The 21,402-nt window shown below is 43.2% G+C and overlaps 1 protein-coding gene across 4 annotated transcripts in view; it reads right to left on the bottom strand.

The window, feature by feature from the left end:
- Positions 1-17,977: 17,977 nt before the first annotated feature.
- The window catches only part of LOC130356901 (beta-crystallin B1-like), an 83,589-nt gene continuing 80,164 nt past the window's right edge, over positions 17,978-21,402 (bottom strand). For all 4 annotated transcript variants that reach the window (XM_056559041.1, XM_056559040.1, XM_056559042.1 and 1 more), the window contains one exon: positions 17,978-19,046. In XM_056559041.1, the coding sequence (XP_056415016.1) occupies positions 18,878-19,046 (169 nt within the window). In that variant the 3' untranslated portion in view covers positions 17,978-18,877. The remainder of the gene's footprint in view (positions 19,047-21,402) is intronic.

Raw genomic sequence — 21,402 nt, 5'->3', positions numbered from 1 at the left:
CGATGGCGTGGGCCGTACCAGGGGAACGGAATCTAAGAGGGTACTGGTTTTCACCAGAGCCCGCCGCAAAGTGGGATGGACTTGCTGCGGCAGGTAACCCCCAGGACGTTCCACCCGATAGCGACAGCTGAGACAGGCGCTGTACACAAGGACAAGGCAAGGCGAGGTCAGACGTAGCAGAAGGTCAATGCAGGCGGCAAGGTTCGTAGTCAGGGGCAACGGCAAGGGGTCTGGATACACAGGCTAGGGAACACACAGAAACGATTTCTCAGGGCACAAGGCAACAAGATCCGGCAAGGACAGGAAGAGGAAGTGGGTTTATATGGGAAATAGGAGTGATTAAACTAATTGGGCCAGGCACAGATTAATGGTGCACTGGCCCTTTAAATTTCATAGAGTCAGCGCGCGTGCGCCCTATAGAGCAGGGCCGCGCGCGCCGGGACAGGACTGAAGGAGGATGGGACAGGTGAGTGGAACGGGATGCAACTTGCGGGCGGGCATGTCCCGCCAGGCGGATCGCATCCCCGCCGGAGACACAGCACCTCCGGTCAGCTAGTCTGACTGGAGCACAGGGATCAGAATGCCGTGAGCGCTCCGGGGGAGGGGAGGCACCCGGAGCGCTCGGTGTAACAGTGTGACAGTTTTATATTCAGAGGAATAGTGTGTGGCAGTAATATACTAGGGGCACAAATGTGTGGCAGTTTTATATTCAGGGGTACAGTATGTGGCAGTAATATACTAGGGGCACAATGTGTGGCAATTTTATATTCAGGGCAATAGTGTGTGGCAGTAATATACTAGGGGCACAAATGTGTGGCAGTTTTATATTCAGGGGTACAATATGTGGCAGTAATATACTAGAGGCACAATGTGTGGCAGTTTTATATTTATGGGCACAGTGTGTGGCAGTTTTATATTCAGGGGTACAGTGTGTGGCAGTAATATACTAGGGGCACAATGTGTGGCAGTTCTATATTCAGGGGTACAGTGTGAGAGTAATAGTCTAGGGGCACAGTGTGTGGCAGTAACATACCAGGGGCTCAGTGTGTGGCAGTATTATATTCAGAGGGTACAGTGTGCAGTATTATATGTAGTATAACATGGCTCAAGAGGGAAAGAGAAACTGTGGGATTTTTTAAAACAAATTTTGCTGTCATGGTTTTTGGGGGCCATGTTGCATTTAGGAAGCCCTCAAGGTGCCAGAACAGCAAAAAAACAAAAACAAACATATGGCATACTATTTTGGAAACTACACCCCTCTAGGAACATAACAAGGGGTATAGTGAGCCTTAGCACCTCACAGGTGTTTGGCGACTTTGCGTTGAAGTTGGACGTGAAAATTGAACATTTTATTTTTAACACTAAAATGATGGTGTTACCCCAAATTTTTCTTTTTCACAAGGGGTAATAGGAGAAAATGGATTCCAAAATTTGAAGCCCAATTTCTCCTGATTAAGAAAACACCCATATGTGGACATTAAGTGCTCTGCTGGCGCACTACAGTGCTCAGAAGAGAGGGAGCAAAATTTGGCTTTTTGAAAGAGAATTTTGCTGAAATATTTTTTTGGGGCAATTAGCAGTTAGGAAGCCCCCATGGTGCCAGAGCAGCAAAAAAACAAAACTAAAAAAAAAACACATGGCATACTATTTTGGAAACTTCACCCCTCAAGGAACATAACAAGGGGTATAGTGAGCTTTAACACCTCACAGGTGTTTGACGACTTTGCGTTGAAGTTGGACCTGAAAATGGAAAATTAGATTTTTAACACTAAAATGATGGTGTTATCCCAAATCTTTCTTTTTCACAAGGGGTAATTGGAGAAAATGGATTCCAAAATTTTAAGCCCAATTTCTCCCGATTAAGAAAACGCCCCATATGTGGACGTTAAGTGCTCTGCTGGCACACCACAGGTCTCAGAACAGAGACAGAGCGCCATTGGACTTTTGGAGAGAGAATTTTGCTGAAATTGAAGTCGGGGGCCCTGTGCATTTACATACCTCCCATGATGCCAGAAAATTAAATTTTTCATTTTCACTGACCACTGTTCCAAAAATCTGTCAGACACCTGTGGGGTGTAAATGCTCACTGTACCCCTTATTACATTCCGTGAGGTGTGTAGTTTCCAAAATGGGGTCACATGTGGGGGGGGGGGGTCCACTGCTCTGGCACCACGGGGGGCTTTGTAAACACACATGGCCTTCAATTCCAGACACATTCTCTCTCCAAAAGCCCAATGTCGCTCCTTCTCTTCTGAGCATTGTAGTTCACCCGCAGAGCACTTTACATCCACATATAGGGCATTTCCATACTCAGAAGAAATGGGGTTACAAATTTTGGGGGGATTTTTTCCTATTACCCCTTGTGAAAATAAAAAATTTGGGATACCACCAGCATTTTTGTGAAAAAAAACATTTCCTTTTCACGTCAAAATTTGACGAAAATTCTTCAAACACCTGTGGGGTGTTAAGGCTCACTATACCCCTTGTTATGTTCCCCCTGAGGGGTCACATGTGGTTTTTTTTTTTTTGCATTTACATATCAGAACCGCTGTAACAATCAGCCACCCCTGTGCAAATCACCTCAAATGTACATGGCACTCTCATTTCTGAGCCTTGTTGTGCGCCCGCAGAGCATTTTATGTCCACATATGGGGTATTTCCATACTCAGTAGAAATTGCGCTACAAATTTTGGGGGTATTTTTTTCGTTTTACATCTTGTGAAAATGAAACGTATGGGGTAACACCAACATGTTAGTGTAAAAATTTTAATTACAATAACATGCTAGTGTAGACCCCCAACTTTACATTTTCATAAGGGTAAAAGGAGAAAAAGCCCCCAAAATTTGTTAGGCAATTTCTCCTGAGTACGGAAATACCCCATATGTGGCCCTAAACTGTTGCCTTGAAATACGACAGGGCTCAGAAAGGAGAGACCACCATGCGCATTTGAGGCCTAAATTAGGTATTTGCATAGGGACATTAGACTTGCCTCCGAAACCAAAATTACCCTACGGCAGTTTCCTAAACAGGGTGCCTCCAGCTGTTGCAAAACTCCCAGCATGCCTGTACAGTCAATGGCCGTCCGGCAACACTGGGAGTTATTGTTTTGCAACAGCTGGAGGCTCCGTTTTAGAAACCGTGCCGTACCAGACATTTCTCATTTTTTATGAGGGAGGGGGGGGGGGGGGGGAAATGTGTAGGGATTTGTGTATATGTAGTGTTTTACCCTTTATTTTGTGTAGGTGTAGTGTAATGTGTTTAGGGTACAATCACACTGGCGGGGTTCACAGTGCGTTTCTCGCTGGGAGTTTGAGCTGCAGCCGAAAATTAGCTGTATCTCAAACTTGCAGCGAGAAACTAACTATAAACCCTACCGTGTGAATATACCCTGTACATTCACATGGGGAGGGGGGAGGGGGGGGGAAACCTCCAGTTGTTGCAAAACTACAACTCCCAGCATGCCATTTGGCTGTGCGTGCATGCTGGGGGTTGCAGTTATCCAGCAGCTGGAGGAACACTGGTTGCAAAACACTGAGTTAGGTAACAAACTCTGTGTTTCGCAACCAGTGTGCCTTCAACTGTTGCAAAAACTATAACTCCCAGCATGCACAGACAGCAGAAGGGTATGCTGGAACTTGTAGTTATGCAACAGCTGGAGGCATACTACTACAACTTCCAGCATGACCTTTGGTTGTCCGTGCATGCTGGGGGTTGTAGTTGTGCAACATCTGGAGGCACACTGGTTGCAAAACACTGAGTTAGGTAACAAACTCTTAGTGTTTCACAACCAGTGTGCCTTCAGCTGTTGCAAAAACTACAACCCCTAGCATGCACGGACAGCAGAAGGGCATGCTGGTACTTGTAGTTATGCAACAGCTGGAGGCATACTACTACAGCTTCCAGCATGACCTTTGGCTGGCTGTACATGCTGGGGGTTGTAGTTATGCAACAGCTGGAGGCACACTGGTTGCAAAACACTGAGACTTTGTTACTTAACTCAGTGTTTCCCAAACTGTGTGCCTCCAGCTGTTGCAAAACTACCACTCGCAGCATGCATGGTATGTCAGTGCATGCTGGGAGTTACAGTTTTGCAACAGCTGGAGGAACACTGGTTGGGAAACAGTCAATGTTTCCCAACCAGTGTGCTTCCAGTTGTTGCAAAACTACAGCTCCCAGCATGCCCAGATGGCCAAAGGGCATGTTCGGAGTTGTAGTCATGCAACAACTGTAGGAGAACAGTTTGGAGACCACTGTGTAGTAGTGTCCAAGCTGCAGCCCTACAGATGTTGGGAGGCATGCTGGGAGTTGTAGTTCTGCAACATCTGTAGGGCCACATGTTGCCAAACTAGAACTCCCAGCATGTCTGGGCATGCTTGGAGTTGTAGTTTTGCAACATCTGGAGCGCTACAGTTTGGACATCACTGTGTAGTGGTCTCCAAACTGTTCTCTTCCAGATGTTTAAAAACCACAACTCCTGGCATGCTGAGACTGTCCAGGCATGCTGGGAGTTTTAGTTCTGCAACTTCTGAAGGGCCAGATGTTACAGAACTACAACTCCCAGCATGCCTGGGCAGTCTGGGCATGCTAGGAGTTATAGTTTTGCAATATCTGTAGGGCTACAGCTTGGGCACCATTGTATAGTGGTCTCCAAACTGTGGCACTCCAGATGTTGCAAAACTACAACTCCAAGCATGCCCAGACAGCCTTTGGCTGTCTGGGCATTCTGGGAGTTGTAGTTGGGCAACTCCTAGAAGGTAGCAGTGAAGATCACTTACCACTGATCTTCACTGCTGCCTTCACCGCTGCTCTGCCGCCGACTCCTCCCTGCTGCCACCTGCCACCGGTTCCGCCACGATCGCCGGCCCCGCCGCCATTCCCAACTGCTCCGGTACCCGCCGCCATTTTCTCCCCGCTTTGCCCCAACATCCAGGGGCAGACAGAGCTGGGATTTCAACTGCCATTGGTTGGCTAGTCCTAACCGACCAATGGCAGGGGATAGGAGGAGGTGGCACCCCTGCCACCTCGCTCCTATGCCTCAGGATGATCGGAGGTGTGGCCAGCTGTCATGCCCCCTCCCATAGGCTTGCATTGAGGGGACGGAGCGGGACGTCACACGGGGGCGGGATGCTCCAGCCCCGTGATCACCAGTAATTGGGTTGTATTCTCATCGCTCTGGGTATTCTATGCATCTTATAATTAAATGTAGTTGTAAATTAAGTAATTTTTTTGTATCAGCTTCATGATTTCTCTGAATGTCCATAAAACATGGAGCATGCAGAAAAGAAGCATCCTCAGATATATTCCCCAAAATTCTGGTAGCATCGACTTCAGTGTATGAAGTATTTGAAGTATATGAAGATAAATTCATTTACATACCCGTATTGTGCAATGTTGCAGAGATGCCCATAGTAGGTTCCATTATCCTGGATAAACAGTGGGTGCACGCTCATAGACCTTCAATATAAAATGTAGAAAAACAGCACATCCAAAAAATATGAAAAAGATGCCCGGTGCAAAGCAGCTTTCAGGGTATAGACCAGATATACCCAAAACTTCATACGGCATAGGGATATCACTGCAGCACACAGTCCATAAAGTGAAAAAAGTGAACTTATTCCATAAAACAAGTGTTACAAAAAAAGCGACATTTCAACTGGCTCACCCAGCCATTCTCAAACAGTGCACAATGTGATCCAACACTCATATAAATAAGGGTACCAATTTCATACCAATTGTGTACAATTCATACAATTACAGATTTAAAAAAATATATAAGTGCAAATATATAATTTCATCAAAATCTCACATGTGATATTCATATAATAAAGTGCATTAGTGCATATCAAAAGTGAAAGAATTAATAAAAACATTACAATCAAACCATAATTACACAGATGTAAACAATTTTTTACATGATTAGGGGAGGGGATTCCAAGACTCACCATTCGATGTGGTCAGCCTCTACACCTCCATACAACACCATGGAGGTGTGGAGGCTGTCACCAGGGCTCTCAATGGAGCAAACTTTTCTGTGATTCAGATTGATTTTCTTTTTACACTTTTGCGGTTGGTACTTGAGAATCATTATTTTCAATTCAATGATAAATTTTACATTCAACAACAGGGTACGGCCATGGGTAGCAAAGTGGCGCCCACCTATGCCAATATATATATATGGCATCATTGGAAGAGGCATCGGTCTATGTATCCCACCACTTCAGGCATGTCCTGAAGTGGTGGCAATACATAGATGATGTCTTCTTGATTTGAATTGGGGGTGAGGAAGCAATTTATGAGTTTCACACATTCTTAAATAATATTGATTCCAGTATTAAGTTTACTTTAACCTACTCACATGAAATGATCAGCTTTCTGGATGTGCAGGTCAGCATTCAAGACGATCGGTTGTCTACTGACCTGTACACCAAGAGGACCGATATGCAATATGCTCATGAGATATGAGAGCTGTCATCCTAGGAGCATGACTACCATATAGTCAGATGTTGAGAGCTAAGAGGATAGTGGATAATGATGTTAATTTGGAAAAAGCTTTGGATCATATGACTTACAATTTTAAGAATAGAGGATACCCTAGTGGTTTAGTGAAACAACAGAGAGAACGAGTGAAACAACTAAATGACAGCAGAGTAAAAATAAGGGACAACAAAGAGAGAATTCCATTTGTAATGACATATAATGATTTATCTTGTGAAGTCTCAAGTATTATATGTAAAGACTGGCACTTGGTCAGAGATGGTTTTGAGGTACCAGAGTTTAATATGTTTCCCCTTATGTCTTATAGAAGCACATCCAACATCAAAAACACACTAGTAAGGTCTGATGTGTCGACAGAAAAAGAAGGTTCTCAAAGATATCTGACGGTTGTGAACAAGGAAATGCAGGAAATGTGCGATTTTTTTTCTCTGATAAATAAGGATAGCTCCTTCCTGGACGTTCGAACAGGTAGAAGCTATCAAATTAAACATTATTTGACATGTGATACATCTTTTGTGATTTACATACTGTGGTGTCCGTGTGGCCTCCTCTATGTGGGGGAGACCACATGTGAACTAAAAACCCAGCTTAATCAGAATCAGTACTCTATCAGAAAGGAAAAATGGATCTCCCGAGTTTGGAGAGTTTGGACACCGGGAACAAGATGTGAGATTCATGATCATTGACCAAATCCCTCCTGTCAAAAGAGGGGGTGATAGATAAGCCCTTTTGAAAAAACGGGAATTTAAATGGATTTTTATGCTTAATACACTGAAACCACATGGACTCAATGTGGAGTTTAAGGCAACTAACAGAATAATTAACAGTGAGGTAGTAGATTCTTTGGAATTCTGGTTATTGATTTTAGTGATATGATTTGTGCACAATTGTTATTGGGATCTATTCTTGTGGTTTTTTATCCATTTATTGCAGACACACAGAGGTGAAATTTCTATGTGAAGACTCATCAGATGAATTTTTACAGCTATATCTTGAATATCAACTTGTTTTGAATATCAACTTTAATAAAATATATCATTAATTTAATTTTGTATTGGTGCTTTGGTTACAGGGGATATATATGTTTGTTACATACATGTATTAATATTAAAATATTATGGAATCTATTTAGGCGACTATGGATGATAAAAGAGACGTAATGGGTATACATTCCATTTTTTCATTAATTTTTTTCACTTTATATTTTTTCATTATTATATTATTGGGTATATTTTATCTACTTTATTATTTTTTTCATTATTACTATTATTTTTTTCATTTTATTTCTTTTATTATTTGTTTTATCATGTTGACACAATAGGGTGTGTAATACAGGACCGAGAGGGTCCAGTGACTAGAGGTCCCTCTATGCCCTGAGGAGATTGTCTCCCCGGGATATTAGCATATTTCTGGGGGCCTTTCTCGCCTATATGTGGTCACATAATTAAATATACACACCTAATTACCTAGTACCCATGTCAAAGGGTCTGGGATATGAGAATATGTATATTTCTTTATTTTAATTTTATATCATGGTTTATTTCATGGTTATACTAACGCATAGGGCGCATGAGTAAAATGATGGGCGGCCCGACGTGGATGTTGTAGTTTCCGCACACTTGATGACGTCTTCACCAGCGATCGGTGCGCCTGCACAGACTGCCCCTGGAGCGTGGAGACGTGATACGTGGTGCGTGGTTTCTATGACAACCTCGATGCAATTGATTTCATTGGTAGACATATCCTCTATCGCTGAGTGCGCCAGACGAGGGCGCACATGCGCAGTGTAATGTTGCCCATGCCAACGTGGCGATGTATATTACATAAAGTGCACTAATGCACTTTATTATATGAATTTCAGATTTTCAGATTTTGATGAAATTATATATTTTGCACTTATATATATTTTTTTTATATGTAATTGTATGAATTGTACACAATTGGTATCAAATTGGTACCCTTATTTATATGAGTGTTGGATCACATTGTTTACCGCTTGAGTATGGCTGGGTGAGCCAGCTGAAACGTGTTTTCTTTTGTAACACTTGTTTTATGGAATAAATGGCGCAACTTTTTTCACTTTATGGACTGTGTGCTGCAGTGATATCCCTATGATATATATATATATATATATATATATATATATATATATATATATATATGCTCTATAGAAAGTGAGGTGAAAATAAATGAGAATGCCATTAGCAAATACTGCTGCAGCAGGAAGGGGCTTCAAAAAACACCCAAATAGTTTTTGAAAGGAAATAATACTAATGGCAGCAGATCTTGCACCATCACTCTATGCTTCTGCGCCATCTATTGTTATAATTTGAAACTGCACTATACTTTATTACTTTTTGTATTTTCATAGGTTTGAGTTCAAAATGTTGTTGTATTTTTATAATGTATTCTTTGTAAACAGAAAAAGAGATAGAAAATATAAATAACATTTACATAAATAGATGCACACATGGACACACACACATATAGGCCCTCATTTACTATTCTAAACCCGACCTCTTTTGTCGGGTTTTTTTGTCGCATCTCTGTCTGCGCCATGTCGCAGACATCGTGCGCCAGTCTGCGACACTATGCGACATTTTTTCCCGACAGACCCGATGTGGATTCTCCCAAACCCGAAAAAGGGGCGTTACCCGACATTTCTGAGCTTTCCCACGTATTTATTAAGGTTTCCAACCCGAATTTGTTGAATTGTTGTGAATTTTTTCCCGACAGCTCAGAGGAGTTGGAAACCAAAACCTACAAAACCCACGTGCGACAAACAAGATGCGACATAATAATAAATACCAGGGGAAAAAAGCAGTCGGGTAAGAAAGCAACATAGACTTACAACCCAATTTTCTTAGTAAATGAGGGCCATAATGTTGATGTATTTAAAAAAAATAAAAAAACATGCACACACGTTTCCCAATAAGTGTTAGCCATAGAGGCCCACAGTGCCCCATAACAATATACATCACAGTTTTGTTTTTATCTCCTCATCCATGCTCCCACTACACCGTCCTTCTCTAGCAGAAAGGTTCTGTGAACTGACAACATGCAGCTCCTTAAAGGGGTACTCCGGCACTTAGACATCTTATCTCCTATCCAAAGGATAGGGGATAAGATGCCTGATCGCGAGGATCCCGCCACTGGTATAAAGCAACCCACTAGTATAATAGCAAAATTCAGTACAGGGTAATATAAGCCTGGCAGAATTGTTCGGTAATAGAACCAATGCATAAAGTGTATGTCTGTATGTGGTATGTGTGCTGTGATATCTCTTCAAGGATGCTTTAAAGGGGTACTCCGGTGGAAACATTTTTATTTTTAAATCAACTGGTGCCAGAAAGTTAAACTGATTTTTTAATTACACTGCTCAAAAAACATAAAGGGAACACTTAAAGGGGTATTAAAGGAAAAAATAAAAATCTTTTAATATATTAACTGGCTCCAGAAAGTTAACCTCTTAAAGACCCATGACGTATGCATACGTCATCACACCCTGGGTCTTAAGGACCCATGACGTATGCATACGTCATGGTCTTTTCTGATCGGAAGCGGATCCCTGATGAAATCCTTCAGCAGGGATCCAGGGCAAACGCCGAGGGGGGCCATGTAGGGAAATCGCCCTTGCGATCTGCGGCGATACCGGGCTGATCGGGTCTCTGGGACCCGACCGCCCAGTAATTTCGCATGATCCCGGCTGTCACAGACAGCCAGGACCATGCTGAAGTATAGGAGCGAGGTGGCAAGCCTGCCACCTCCTCCGATCCCCTGCGATTCTTCGGTTACTTAACCGACCAATCGCAGGGGGGGGGGGGGGGGGCGGTTACTTTCTCCCGCCCTGCCCGGCCCCTGGAAGTCCGGAGAGGACGGGAGGAAGACCGGAGGACGTGGCGGGGGACGGGGGAGTGCTGGGGACCGGCCCCGGTACTTACCTTGTCCCTGAAGACCCGGATCCCGGCGAGGAAGATGGCAGCGGCGGCGACAGGTGAGTAGATCTTCAGCCGCGGTCGGGCCCTTTAATGCAATGCACGTCGCTGTAAAGCGACATGCATTGCTGTATTGAGACCCTGTATACTACAACTCCCAGCATGCCCAGACAGCCCTTGGCATCTGGGCATGCTGGGAGTTGTAGTTTTGCAACATCTGGAGGTCCACAGTTTGGAGACCACTGTGCCCTTCCAGATGTTGCAAAACTACACATCCTCAGCATGCCCTTACTGTCCAGGCATGCTGGGAGTTGTAGTTCTGTAAAATCTGGCCCTTCAGATGTTGCAGAACTACAACTCCCAGCATGCCTGGACAGTTTGGGCATACTGGGAGTTGTAGTTTTGCAACATCTGGAAGGGCACAGATTGGGAACCACTGTATTAGTGGTCTGCAAACTGTAGTCCTCCAGGTGTTGCAAACTACAACTCCAAGCATGCTGGGAGTTGTAGTTCGGCAACATTTGGCTCTAAAGATGTTGCCGAACTACTACTCCCAGCATGCCTGAGAATGTTTGGGAGTTGTGGTTTTGCAACAACGGGAGGCACACTGGTTGGGAAACATTGTCTGTTTCCTAACTCAGTGTTTCCCAACCCGCGTGCCTCCACCTGTTGCAAAACTATAACTACCAGCATGCACTGATAGACTGTGCATGCTGGGAGTTGTAGTTTTGCAACAGCTGGAGGTCCCCCCCATGTGAATGTACAGGATACATTCACATGGACAGGGGCTTACAGTGAGTATCAGGCTGCAAGTTTGCGATGCAGCAAATTTTGCGCGGCAGCTCAAACTCGCAGCGGGAAAATCGCTGTAACCCCCCTGCCAGTCTTACTGTACCCTAAAACACTACATTACAGTAACACAAAATAAAATAAAAAGTAACACTACATATACACATACCCCTACACAGCCCCCCTCCCCAATAAAAATGAAAAACGTCTGGTGCGCCAATGTTTTCAAAATGGAGCCTCCAGCTGTTGCAAAACAACAACTCCCAGTATTGCCGGACAGCCATCGACTGTCCAAGCATGCTGGGAGTTTTGCAACAGCTGGAGGCACCCTGTTTGGGAATCACTGGCGTAGAATACCCCTATGTCCACCCCTATGCAAATCCCTAATTGAGGCCTCAAATGTGCATGGCACTCTCACTTTGGAACCCTGTCGTATTTCAACAGTTTAGGGACACATATGGGGTATCGCCGTACTCGGGAGAAATTGCCTAACACATTTTGGGGGGATTTTTCTCCTTTCACCCCTTATGAAAAGGTGAAGTTGGGGTCTACACCAGCATGTTAGTGTAAAAAAATAAATTTTTTACACTAACATGCTGGTGTTGCCCTATACGTTTCATTTTGACAAGAGGTAAAAGGGAAAAAAGCCCCCCAAAATTTGTAATGCAATTTCTCCCGACTACGGAGATACCCCATATGTGGGCGCAAAGTGCTCTGGGGGCGCACAACAAGGCCCAGAAGGGAGAGTGCACCATGTACATTTGAGGTGATTTGCACAGGGGTGGCTGATTGTTACAGCGGTTTTGACAAACGCAAAAAAACAAAACCCCACATGTGACCCCATTTCAGAAACTATACCCCTCACGGAATGTAAGGAGGGGTGCAGTGAGAATTTACACCCCACTGGTGTCTGACAGATCTTTGGAACAGTGGGCTGCGCAAATTAAAAATTTTGTACAGCCCACTGTTCCAAAGATCTGACAGACACCAGTGGGGGGTAAATGCTCACTGTACCCCTTGTTACGCTCCTCAAGGGGTCTAGTTTCCAAAATGGTATGGCATGTGGGTATTTTTTGCTGTCCTGGCACCATAGGGGCTTCCTAAATGCGACATGCCCCCGAGCAAAATTTGCTCTCAAAAAGCCAAATATAACTCCTTCTCTTCTGAGCATTGTAATTCGCCCGTAGTGCGCTTCAGGTCAACTTATGGGGTACCTCCATACTCAGAAGAGATGGGGTTACAAATTTTGGGGGGTATTTTCTGCTATTAACCCTTGCAAAAATGTGAAATTTGGGGGGAAACACACATTTTATTGAAATTTATTTTTTATTTTTTTACATATGCAAAAGTCGTGAAACACCTGTGGGGTATTAAGGCTCACTTTATTCCTTGTTACGTTCCTCAATTGGTATAGTTTCCAAAATGTTATGCCATGTGGGCTTTTTTTTCCTGTTCTGGCACCATAGGGGCTTCCTAAATGCAACATGCCCCCCAAAAACCATTTCAGAAAAACGTACGCTCCAAAATCCCCTTGTCGCTCCTTCCCTTCTGAGCCCTCTACTGCGCCCGCCGAACACTTTACATAGGCATATGAGGTATGTGCTTACTCGAGAGCAATTGGGCTACAAATATAAGTATACATTTTCTCCTTTTACCCCTTGTAAAAATAAAAAAAATTGGGTCTACAAGAACATGCGAGTGTAAAAAGTGAAGATTGTGAATTTTCTCCTTCACTTTGCTGCTATTCCTGTGAAACACCTAAAGGGTTAAAATGCTGACTGAATGTCATTTTGAATACTTTGGGGGGTGCAGTTTTTATAATGGGGTCATTTGTGGAGTATTTCTAAGATGAAGACCCTTCAAATTCACTTCAAACCTGAACTGGTCCCTGAAAAATTGTGATTATGGAAATTTTGTGAAAAATTGGAAAATTGCTGCTGAACTTTGAAGCCCTCTGGTGTCTTCCAAAGGTAAAAACTCGTCAATTTTATGATGCAAATATAAAGTAGACATATTGTATATGTGAATAAAAAAAATAATATTTGGAATATCCATTTTCCTTACAAGCAGAGAGCTTCAAAGTTAGAAAAATGCAAAATTTTCAAATTTTTCATCAAATTTTGGGATTTTTCACCAAGAAAGGATGCAAGTTACTTAAAATTTACCACTAAGTTAAAGTAGAACATGTCACGAAAAAACAATCTCAGAATCAGAATGATAACTTAAAGCATTCCAGAGTTATTAATGTTTAAAGTGACAGTGGTCAGATGTGCAAAAAATGGCCGGGTCCTAAGGTGTAAAATGGCTGGGTCCTTAAGGGGTTAAAGAGATTTGTAAGTTACTTCTATTAACCCCTTAAGGATCCAGCAGATTTTCACCTTATGGACCCGGACATTTTTTGCACATCTGACCACTGTCACTTTAAGCATTAATAACTCTGGAATGATTTTACTTTTCATTCTGACTCCGAGAATGTTTTTTCGTGACATATTCCACTTTATGTTATAGGTAAATTTTTGTCGATAGTTGCATCATTCCAAAATTTTAAGAAAAAATTGAAAATTTAGCATTTTTCTAATAAGGAGAAAATTCTAAATCTTAAATTTTTCTGCATGTCAAGTGCTCGGCGGGCGCATTAGAGGGATTAGAAGGGAAGGAGCAACACTGGGATTTTTGAGAGTGAATTTTGCTGAAATGGTTTTTGGGGGGCATGTCGCATTTAGGAAGCCCTTATGGTGCCAGAACAGCAGAAAACTCCCCACATGGCATACCATTTTGGAAACTACACCCCTCAAGGCATATACTAAAGGGTCCAGTGAGCCTTAACACCCAACAGGTGTTTGATGACTTTTCGTTAAAGTCGGATGTGTAAATGAAAAAAAAAATTTCACTAAAGTGCAGCTTTTTTCTCCAAATTTACAATTTTTACAAATGGTAATGGGGGAAAATGCCCCCCAATATTTGTAAGCCTATCTCTACTGAGTATGGAAATACCCCATGTTCGGACGTTCAATGCACTGCGGGTGAACTACAATGCTCAGAAGAGGAGGAGTCACATTTGGCTTTTGGAAAGCAAATTTTGCTGAAATGGTTTTTGGGGGCATGTCGCATTTAGGAAGCCAGTCCGGAGCACTTTCTCAATGACTGTGCCAGAGCAGCAAAAAACAAACAAACACATGGCATCCAATTTTGGAAACTACACCCCTCAAGGAATATAATAAGGGGTACAGTGAGCCTTAACAAGGGGTACAGTGAGCCTTTCCCCAAATTTTACATTTTTACAAGGGGTAATACAAGAACATTACCCCCAAAATTTGTAACCCCATTTCTTCTGAGTATGGAAATACCCCATGTGTGGACATCAAACCTCCAGCTGTTTCAAAACTTCAACTCCCAGCATGTACTGACAGACCGAGCATGCTGGGAGTTGTACTTTTGAAACAGCTGGAGGCACACTGGTTGGAAAACCTTCAGTTAGGTTCTGTTACCTAACTCAGTATTTTCCAACCAGTGTGCCTCCAGCTGTTGCAAAACTACAACTCCCAGCATGTACTGATCGCCGAAGGGCATGCTGGAAGATGTAGATATGCAACAGCTGGAGGTATGCAGCTACAACTCCCAGCATGATGAGACAGCTGTTTGCTGTTTGGCCATGCTGGGATTTACAGTTTTGCGACATCTGGAGGTCTACAGTTTAGATACTACTGCACAGTGATCTCCAAACTGTGCAGGAGTTTTATGGTTAGTAGGGGGCCCAGGGCAATTTTTTGCATCAGGGCCCTGTGGTTTATGGCTACGCCCCAGACCATTGGTCACTGTGGCCGGAATTTATCATTGTAGGTGTAAGTGAAGCATTTTTCTACACCTTTTTTTTGTGTGTTGGTAATGTGTGGGAGCACCAAATTTATTAAATGGCGCTCGTGTTCCAACATCCACCCCTACTCTCTACTTAGCCTCTTGCCGAAGAGGCTATGGAAGTGGACCGTTTTCACTTAAAGCAGAAGGAAAAATCCTGTTGAAGCAATGAGAATTTGTGCCTATATTGTGTCGGTCCGGAGCACTTTCTCAAAAACTGTTCTATATGTCCTCCGTTTCTGGGAGAACACTCTCAACTTGGACAATTAGGAGTGGCTTCCCTATATGTTAATATCACCTTTCCTCGCTTGACCACCCCGGTTCAAGTATTTTCCTCTGCCAAGACATCTTTCATCGCTTCTGCTCTTTTGGACTTTGGTTCTGCTGGTAACTTCATTGGTGCCTCCCAGGTCCATAAACATTGCCTTCCAGTGTCTCGTCTTGCTAAGCCCTTATACTTATCTTCTGTTAATGGACAAAATCTGAATTGTAAGGTGCAATTTCGCTCGGAAACCCTTGTCATGCAAGTAGGAAATTTGTGCTACCACATTGTACTTCGGAGCTTCTTCTTGGTCTTCCTTGGCTTCAACGTCATTCTCCACAACTTGACTGGAAATCTGGTGAAATCACTTGTTGGGGACAATATTGCCAAGATCACTGTCTTATTCCCCCTGTGATATCTTCTGTGCCTGTTAAACTCAAACGTAAAGTCTTGAATTAGGGACATTCTTCTTTGTCAGTTGGTATCCTTAGAAGACGGAAAACTCCACGACAGAAGCCTGCAAGTTCCTTACAGCCTTTGCCCATCGCAGAAACCCCCTGGTCTCATGTAGTGCGGAACTCTCTGAACTCCAAAGAAGAGCGGGGGACAAAAGAGGGGGGGGGGGTACTGTAAGACATGCGCTCCGGCCGGCCGTGACCTCTCTCTGCTTCTGTCCCCACTGCCGGCGGGGCTGGGATTCGCATTGCGGGACACGCCCATATGCGAATCACAGCCCGTCACTCACCTCCCTCATCTTCCGCCTCTCCATGTCCTCGCAGCCCCAGCATGCGTGTCCCCCCCTCCTAGGGCGTGCGCACATGGAGCTTGTCTCTTAAAGGGCCAGTGCTCAATGAATCAAGTGTCTACACCTGTCCCCCTGTCCTTAAATATTAGCTCCTCCCTTTGTTCCCTGTCGGATATTTGGTTGCCTAGTACCATAGTGAAAGTCCTGTGTCCCTATTACCGTGTACCTGTTCCTTGCTACCTTACCTACCCTGCACCTGTGTTAGGCTGGGTTCACATCACGTTTTCTCCCATACGGGAGCACATACAGCAGGGGGGAGCTGAAACCTCGCACTCCCGTATGCCTTTCTATGCGCTACCGTATGTAATTCATTTCAATGAGCTGGTCGGAGTGAAACATTCAGTCCGGTCGGCTCATTTTTGCGCCGTATGCGCTTTTACAACCGGACCTAAAACCGTGGTGCGGGGAAAAAGTTTTAGGTGCGGGGAAAAAGCGCATACAGTGCAAAAATGAGCCAACCAGACCGAACTTTCACTTCGGCTGGTTCATTGAAATGAATTACATACAGGAGCGCATAGAAAGGAATACGGGAGTGCAAGGTTTCAGCTCCTCCCTGCCATATGCGCTCCCGTATGGGAGAAAACATGATGTGAACCCAGCCTAACCTGTCCTGACCTACTGCCCTCTTGCCACATCCTACCAGTCTCCTTCTGTGCCACGCCACCTCCCAGCTACCTGTGTGGACGAGTCGTGCCGGGGGTAGCGACCTGGGTGCCGCCTGGCACAGCAAGACCATCCCGCTTTGCGGCGGGCTCTGGTGAAAACCTACAGCACCTTAGACTCCGCTCCCTGGCATGGCTCACGTCATCATCCACACAGGCCCAGAGGATCCACCACCTGCCGTGACCCGTTACTAATGTGGAGAAAGTTGCTGCCTCCATCTGGGTCATACACTCCACCCATCATCCTGGGTGATTTTAAGCGGGGAATAACTGGATCTTACATGCCTGTAATATGTAGGCTTAATGCTAACTCAAAGGCAGGTCATATCTGTAGTGTAGGGACCATCCTAATGAGGTCATCTTACAGTGGTGGGATGATACAACCAATTTGATCATATGGTATGTTAAGAACCTCCTTTTTTCTATGGCAATATTGCAATTTAAATACACATATCTTAGTACTTTCAGTGTGCTACTGCAACTTTGTTTTTGTGCTGGTGTTTCAGCTATGGCAATGTGTACCTCCATATTTATAATAGTCGTTTTGCAAAACAAAACATGACCCTGAAGTCACTGCAAATAAACTTTAAGTATTTTTTATACCTGTGCCTGGATCTGGTAAAGATTTACTTCTTTCAGTAGTACACAACATAGTACCAAGATATGGGTAAATGTTGCTTTTCTTGGGTACCCTAGAAGAGTAACTAGATTGGCTTAAGGACTGAAGGTTGGATGTTCAACTTCTCACTAATTCTCTAGCTTGAAATTTTTGGGTTTAAAGGGTTGCGTCTTGTAGGTGTGCACCACTGATAATTCGATATTTTTACCCAAATATCCTTGGTAAAATGAGGGTGCGTGTTATAGGCCGGTGCGTGGTATACCCCGATAAATACGGTATCTGCAACAGGGCCCATATGCCAATTATAATACTGGTCTCTTATGGGGCAGATGTGCTTTGGGGCCCCCTTAGACACCAGGGCCCCGATGCGACTGCTACCTCTGCTACCTCTATAGCTAAGCCCCTGACAGGAGAGGCAGCTGAGTACAGATGACTATGTAGATACAAAGACAGTTTCCTTATGACAGAAAACACTTTGAACAAATTAATCAGTAAATTCAATCAATTTGTATATAAATAAACATCAACAACAGCCACATTTCTTATATATATTCTTTATTTTTTGTTAGACTGCAAAGAGTTTGACACACGTATTGGTGGTTTGGCAAAGCTGCGTTTGGATGGACAGTGCTTTGGAAAGGAACACTGAACAGTTTAATGCTGTGCATTTGTTCGATGAGGTTTTTGTGTAGTAAAAACAAGACTTGTTTCTCCCTGAGAAGGATGACAGTGCCCATATGTTCCCACCCTCGATAAAGGCAGATCTTCTGGATATTTCATATTATTGGGGAGAGAGAGGGCTTGTTGTAGTCTATAGCTGAGTCAGCTGTGGACATTGTGCACTGTGTTGTACAATGCTATTCACTAAGTCTGAAGTCTGAGAAATAATCTATATTTGTAATAAAATAGACTATAGGGTTATGCTGAAACTGACCCAACCTTTCTTCTGTTAGCATATCCTTATTTTAGCCGACACTAGATATTGTCAGACTAGATGACCTAGTCACACAGGGGCAGAGCAAAATATCCATAAAAACTTATGATACTGAGTCTAAAATGTATGAGTTTAGTTACTATCATATAACCAGTTCTCAGGCATAAAGGTGGTACATTCTACATCCCCTTCATTCCCCTTGGATGATTCCATGTAAACAAGGATGAACCTGCTAAGTTACCCCATTATATACAGTAGAAGCAGCAGTAGGGGGTAACTGGTGGAGTAGTAGCTAGAAGAACGTGAAGATCTGAAGAGGCAAAAATATTCTATTACCGATAGAACCTAAACTCTTACATAACCAGAAAATACCCTTAATATATAAATGACTTTGTGGACGAATGAATAAAGTAAGAATCGTATCTCTCTCACCAATAAACAGAGAATGGTTCAAAGATTAAAAAGAAACAAGTCCCTTTCTTCTGTCAGTCAGGTTATGTGTCTTTTCCTCGATGCTTTCTTAGTTTCCAACTTCAAAATTTCCTCTCTTGTACCACTGCATGTCCTTTACTCGGCGGATAGACTGAATTTGGGGCTGATTGGCTCCCCAGTTGTTCCAGTGCTTGTATGGTCCATATTCCATTAAGTATTGATAACCTCTGTAACCAGGATATTGGTATCCAACCCATCTAGATGAACACATAAAAAAAATCAGTTATTTAATCCATTATAATATTACAGTCCATAGACCTAACCCCTTTACTCAACAGCCTGTTTTGACATTAATGACCTAGGCAAATTTTCTAAATCTCACAAGCGTCCACTTATTTGGTAATAACTTTAGAACGCTTTCACTTATGAAAACAATTCTGAGAATGTTTTTAGTGACATATTGTACTAGTGGTAAATTTTGATTGATATATTTCGTGGTTTTTGTAAAAAAAAAAATGCTGGGAGTGGTAGTTTTGCAACAGCTGGAGGAGCTCTGGTTGGGAAACACTGGTATAGGTTATGGTGCAACATTCCGGGAGTTAGAGGATTTCATTCAAAAATACCATCAGGGTGGTCAAAATACCAGCTGTACCGGTAAAATACTGGTCAGGTGGCAACCCTAGTAGTAAGCCCTTATGATTTATGCTGAAGAAGGTGCTCTGGAACAGCTCTCCACCAATTTGACCAAATGCTTGAGTAGCATTGCCTGGTGGTATAAAGGCCCTTTTGGGCCAATTGTGCCAATTGTGTAAAAGGGCTAGTTGAAGAATGAGAAAACGATCATCTTTTGTGCATCCAATAAAATAATTGTTACCAGGGAATGTGCATCTATAGTTGAAGGGGTACTCCAGAGTAAAAAAAAAAATTTCAAATAAAATGGTGCCAGAAAGATATACAGATTTGTAAATTACTTCTATTTAAAAATCTTAATCCTTCCTGTACACCTCTGTCCGTGTCAGGAACTGTCCAGAGCAGAAGAGGTTTGCAATGGAGTTTGCTCCTGCTCTGGACAGTTCCTGACACGGACAGAGGTGTCAGTAGAGAGCACTGTGGTCAGACTGGAAATAACCACACAGCTTCCTCTGGAGCATAAAGCAGCTGATAAGCACTGGAAGGATTAAGATTTTTAAATAGAAGGAATTTACAAATCTGCATAATCTTCTGGCACCATTTGATTTGATTAATTTTTTTCTCCTGAGTACCCCTTTAAAGGGGTACTCCTGTGGAAATTTTTTTTTAAATCCACTGGTGCCATAAAGTGAAAATTACTTCTATTAAAAAATCTTAATCCTTCCTGTACTTATTAGCTGCTGAATACTATAGGAAATTAATTTCTTTTTGGAACACAGTGCTTTCTGCTGACATCATGACCACAGTGCTCTCTGCTGACATTTCTGTCCATTTTAGGAACTGTCCAGAGCAGCATATGTTTGCCATGGGGATTTTCTCCTACTCTGGACAGTTCTTAAAATGGACAGAGATGTCAGCAGAGAGCACTGTGGTCATGATGTCAGCAGAGAGCTCTGTGTTCCAAAAAGAAAATAATTTCCACTGTAGTATTCAGCAGCTAATAAGTACTGGGAGGATTAAGATTTTTTAATAGAAGTAATTTACTAATCTGTTTAATTTTCTGGCACCAGTTGATTAAAAAAAAAAAAGTTTTCCACTGAAGTACCCCCTTTAAGAGCCACATTAACAATCTAGCGACCGTTCGTGCTACCCGGCTACACGATTATTTGGGCCATATAATGGCTCAGCAAGTGAACGGTGAGTGCCAAAATCTATAGAGAAGCCTGTCTAAAAGGACCCTAAAATGGTTTGATCTATAGACATGCACCAGATGGCACTACAGCAAAAGTCATGAATGAACTAATAGTTATTGTTCTATATCTCCAATACTCAGCTGATCTTCCATTGTGTCTTCATGTACAATTGAGAATTTAATTACAATTTTTTTTTTTAAGACTATGGGTATGTTCAGACTATGGATTTGTGGCTGAATCTCCGCTCGCGGAATTCAGCGAGCGGAGATTCAGTCTGGCAGCCAGCGGTGGTGGTAGGACCGCGCGGCACTGCGCCGTCACCATTGACGGCTTAGCAGTGCTCGCGGACTTCCGCGCAAAGAATGAACATGTTCTTTCTTTGCGCTGAAAAATTTCAGCGGTGGAATTGTCCACCGCTGAAATCCCGCAGTGTGAACGGGTCTCGTGGAAGACCCATTCACACAGATAGTAACATTCACTGTGCGGAATTTCACTCGCAGAATTCCGCGAGCGGAGATTCAGCTACAAATCCGTAGTCTGAACATACCCTAAGGGGGAGATTTATCAAAACCTGTCCAGAGCAAAAGTTACTGAGTTGTGCATAGCACCCAATCAGATTACTACTTTCATTTTTCAGAGGCCCTTTTCAAAAATGAAAGTAGTAATCTGATTGGTTGCTATGGGCAACTCAGCAACTTTTCCTCTGAACAGGTTTTGATAAATCTCCCCCTATGTGAAATCCTTAGATAAGTCTTTACCATGTCCGGTTGTGTATAAATGTACAGGAGTT

This window comes from Hyla sarda, chromosome 2, assembly GCF_029499605.1.
Source record: "Hyla sarda isolate aHylSar1 chromosome 2, aHylSar1.hap1, whole genome shotgun sequence".
NCBI classification, from domain to species: Eukaryota; Metazoa; Chordata; class Amphibia; order Anura; family Hylidae; genus Hyla; species Hyla sarda.
This window is presented reverse-complemented; position numbering and strand designations above follow the sequence as displayed.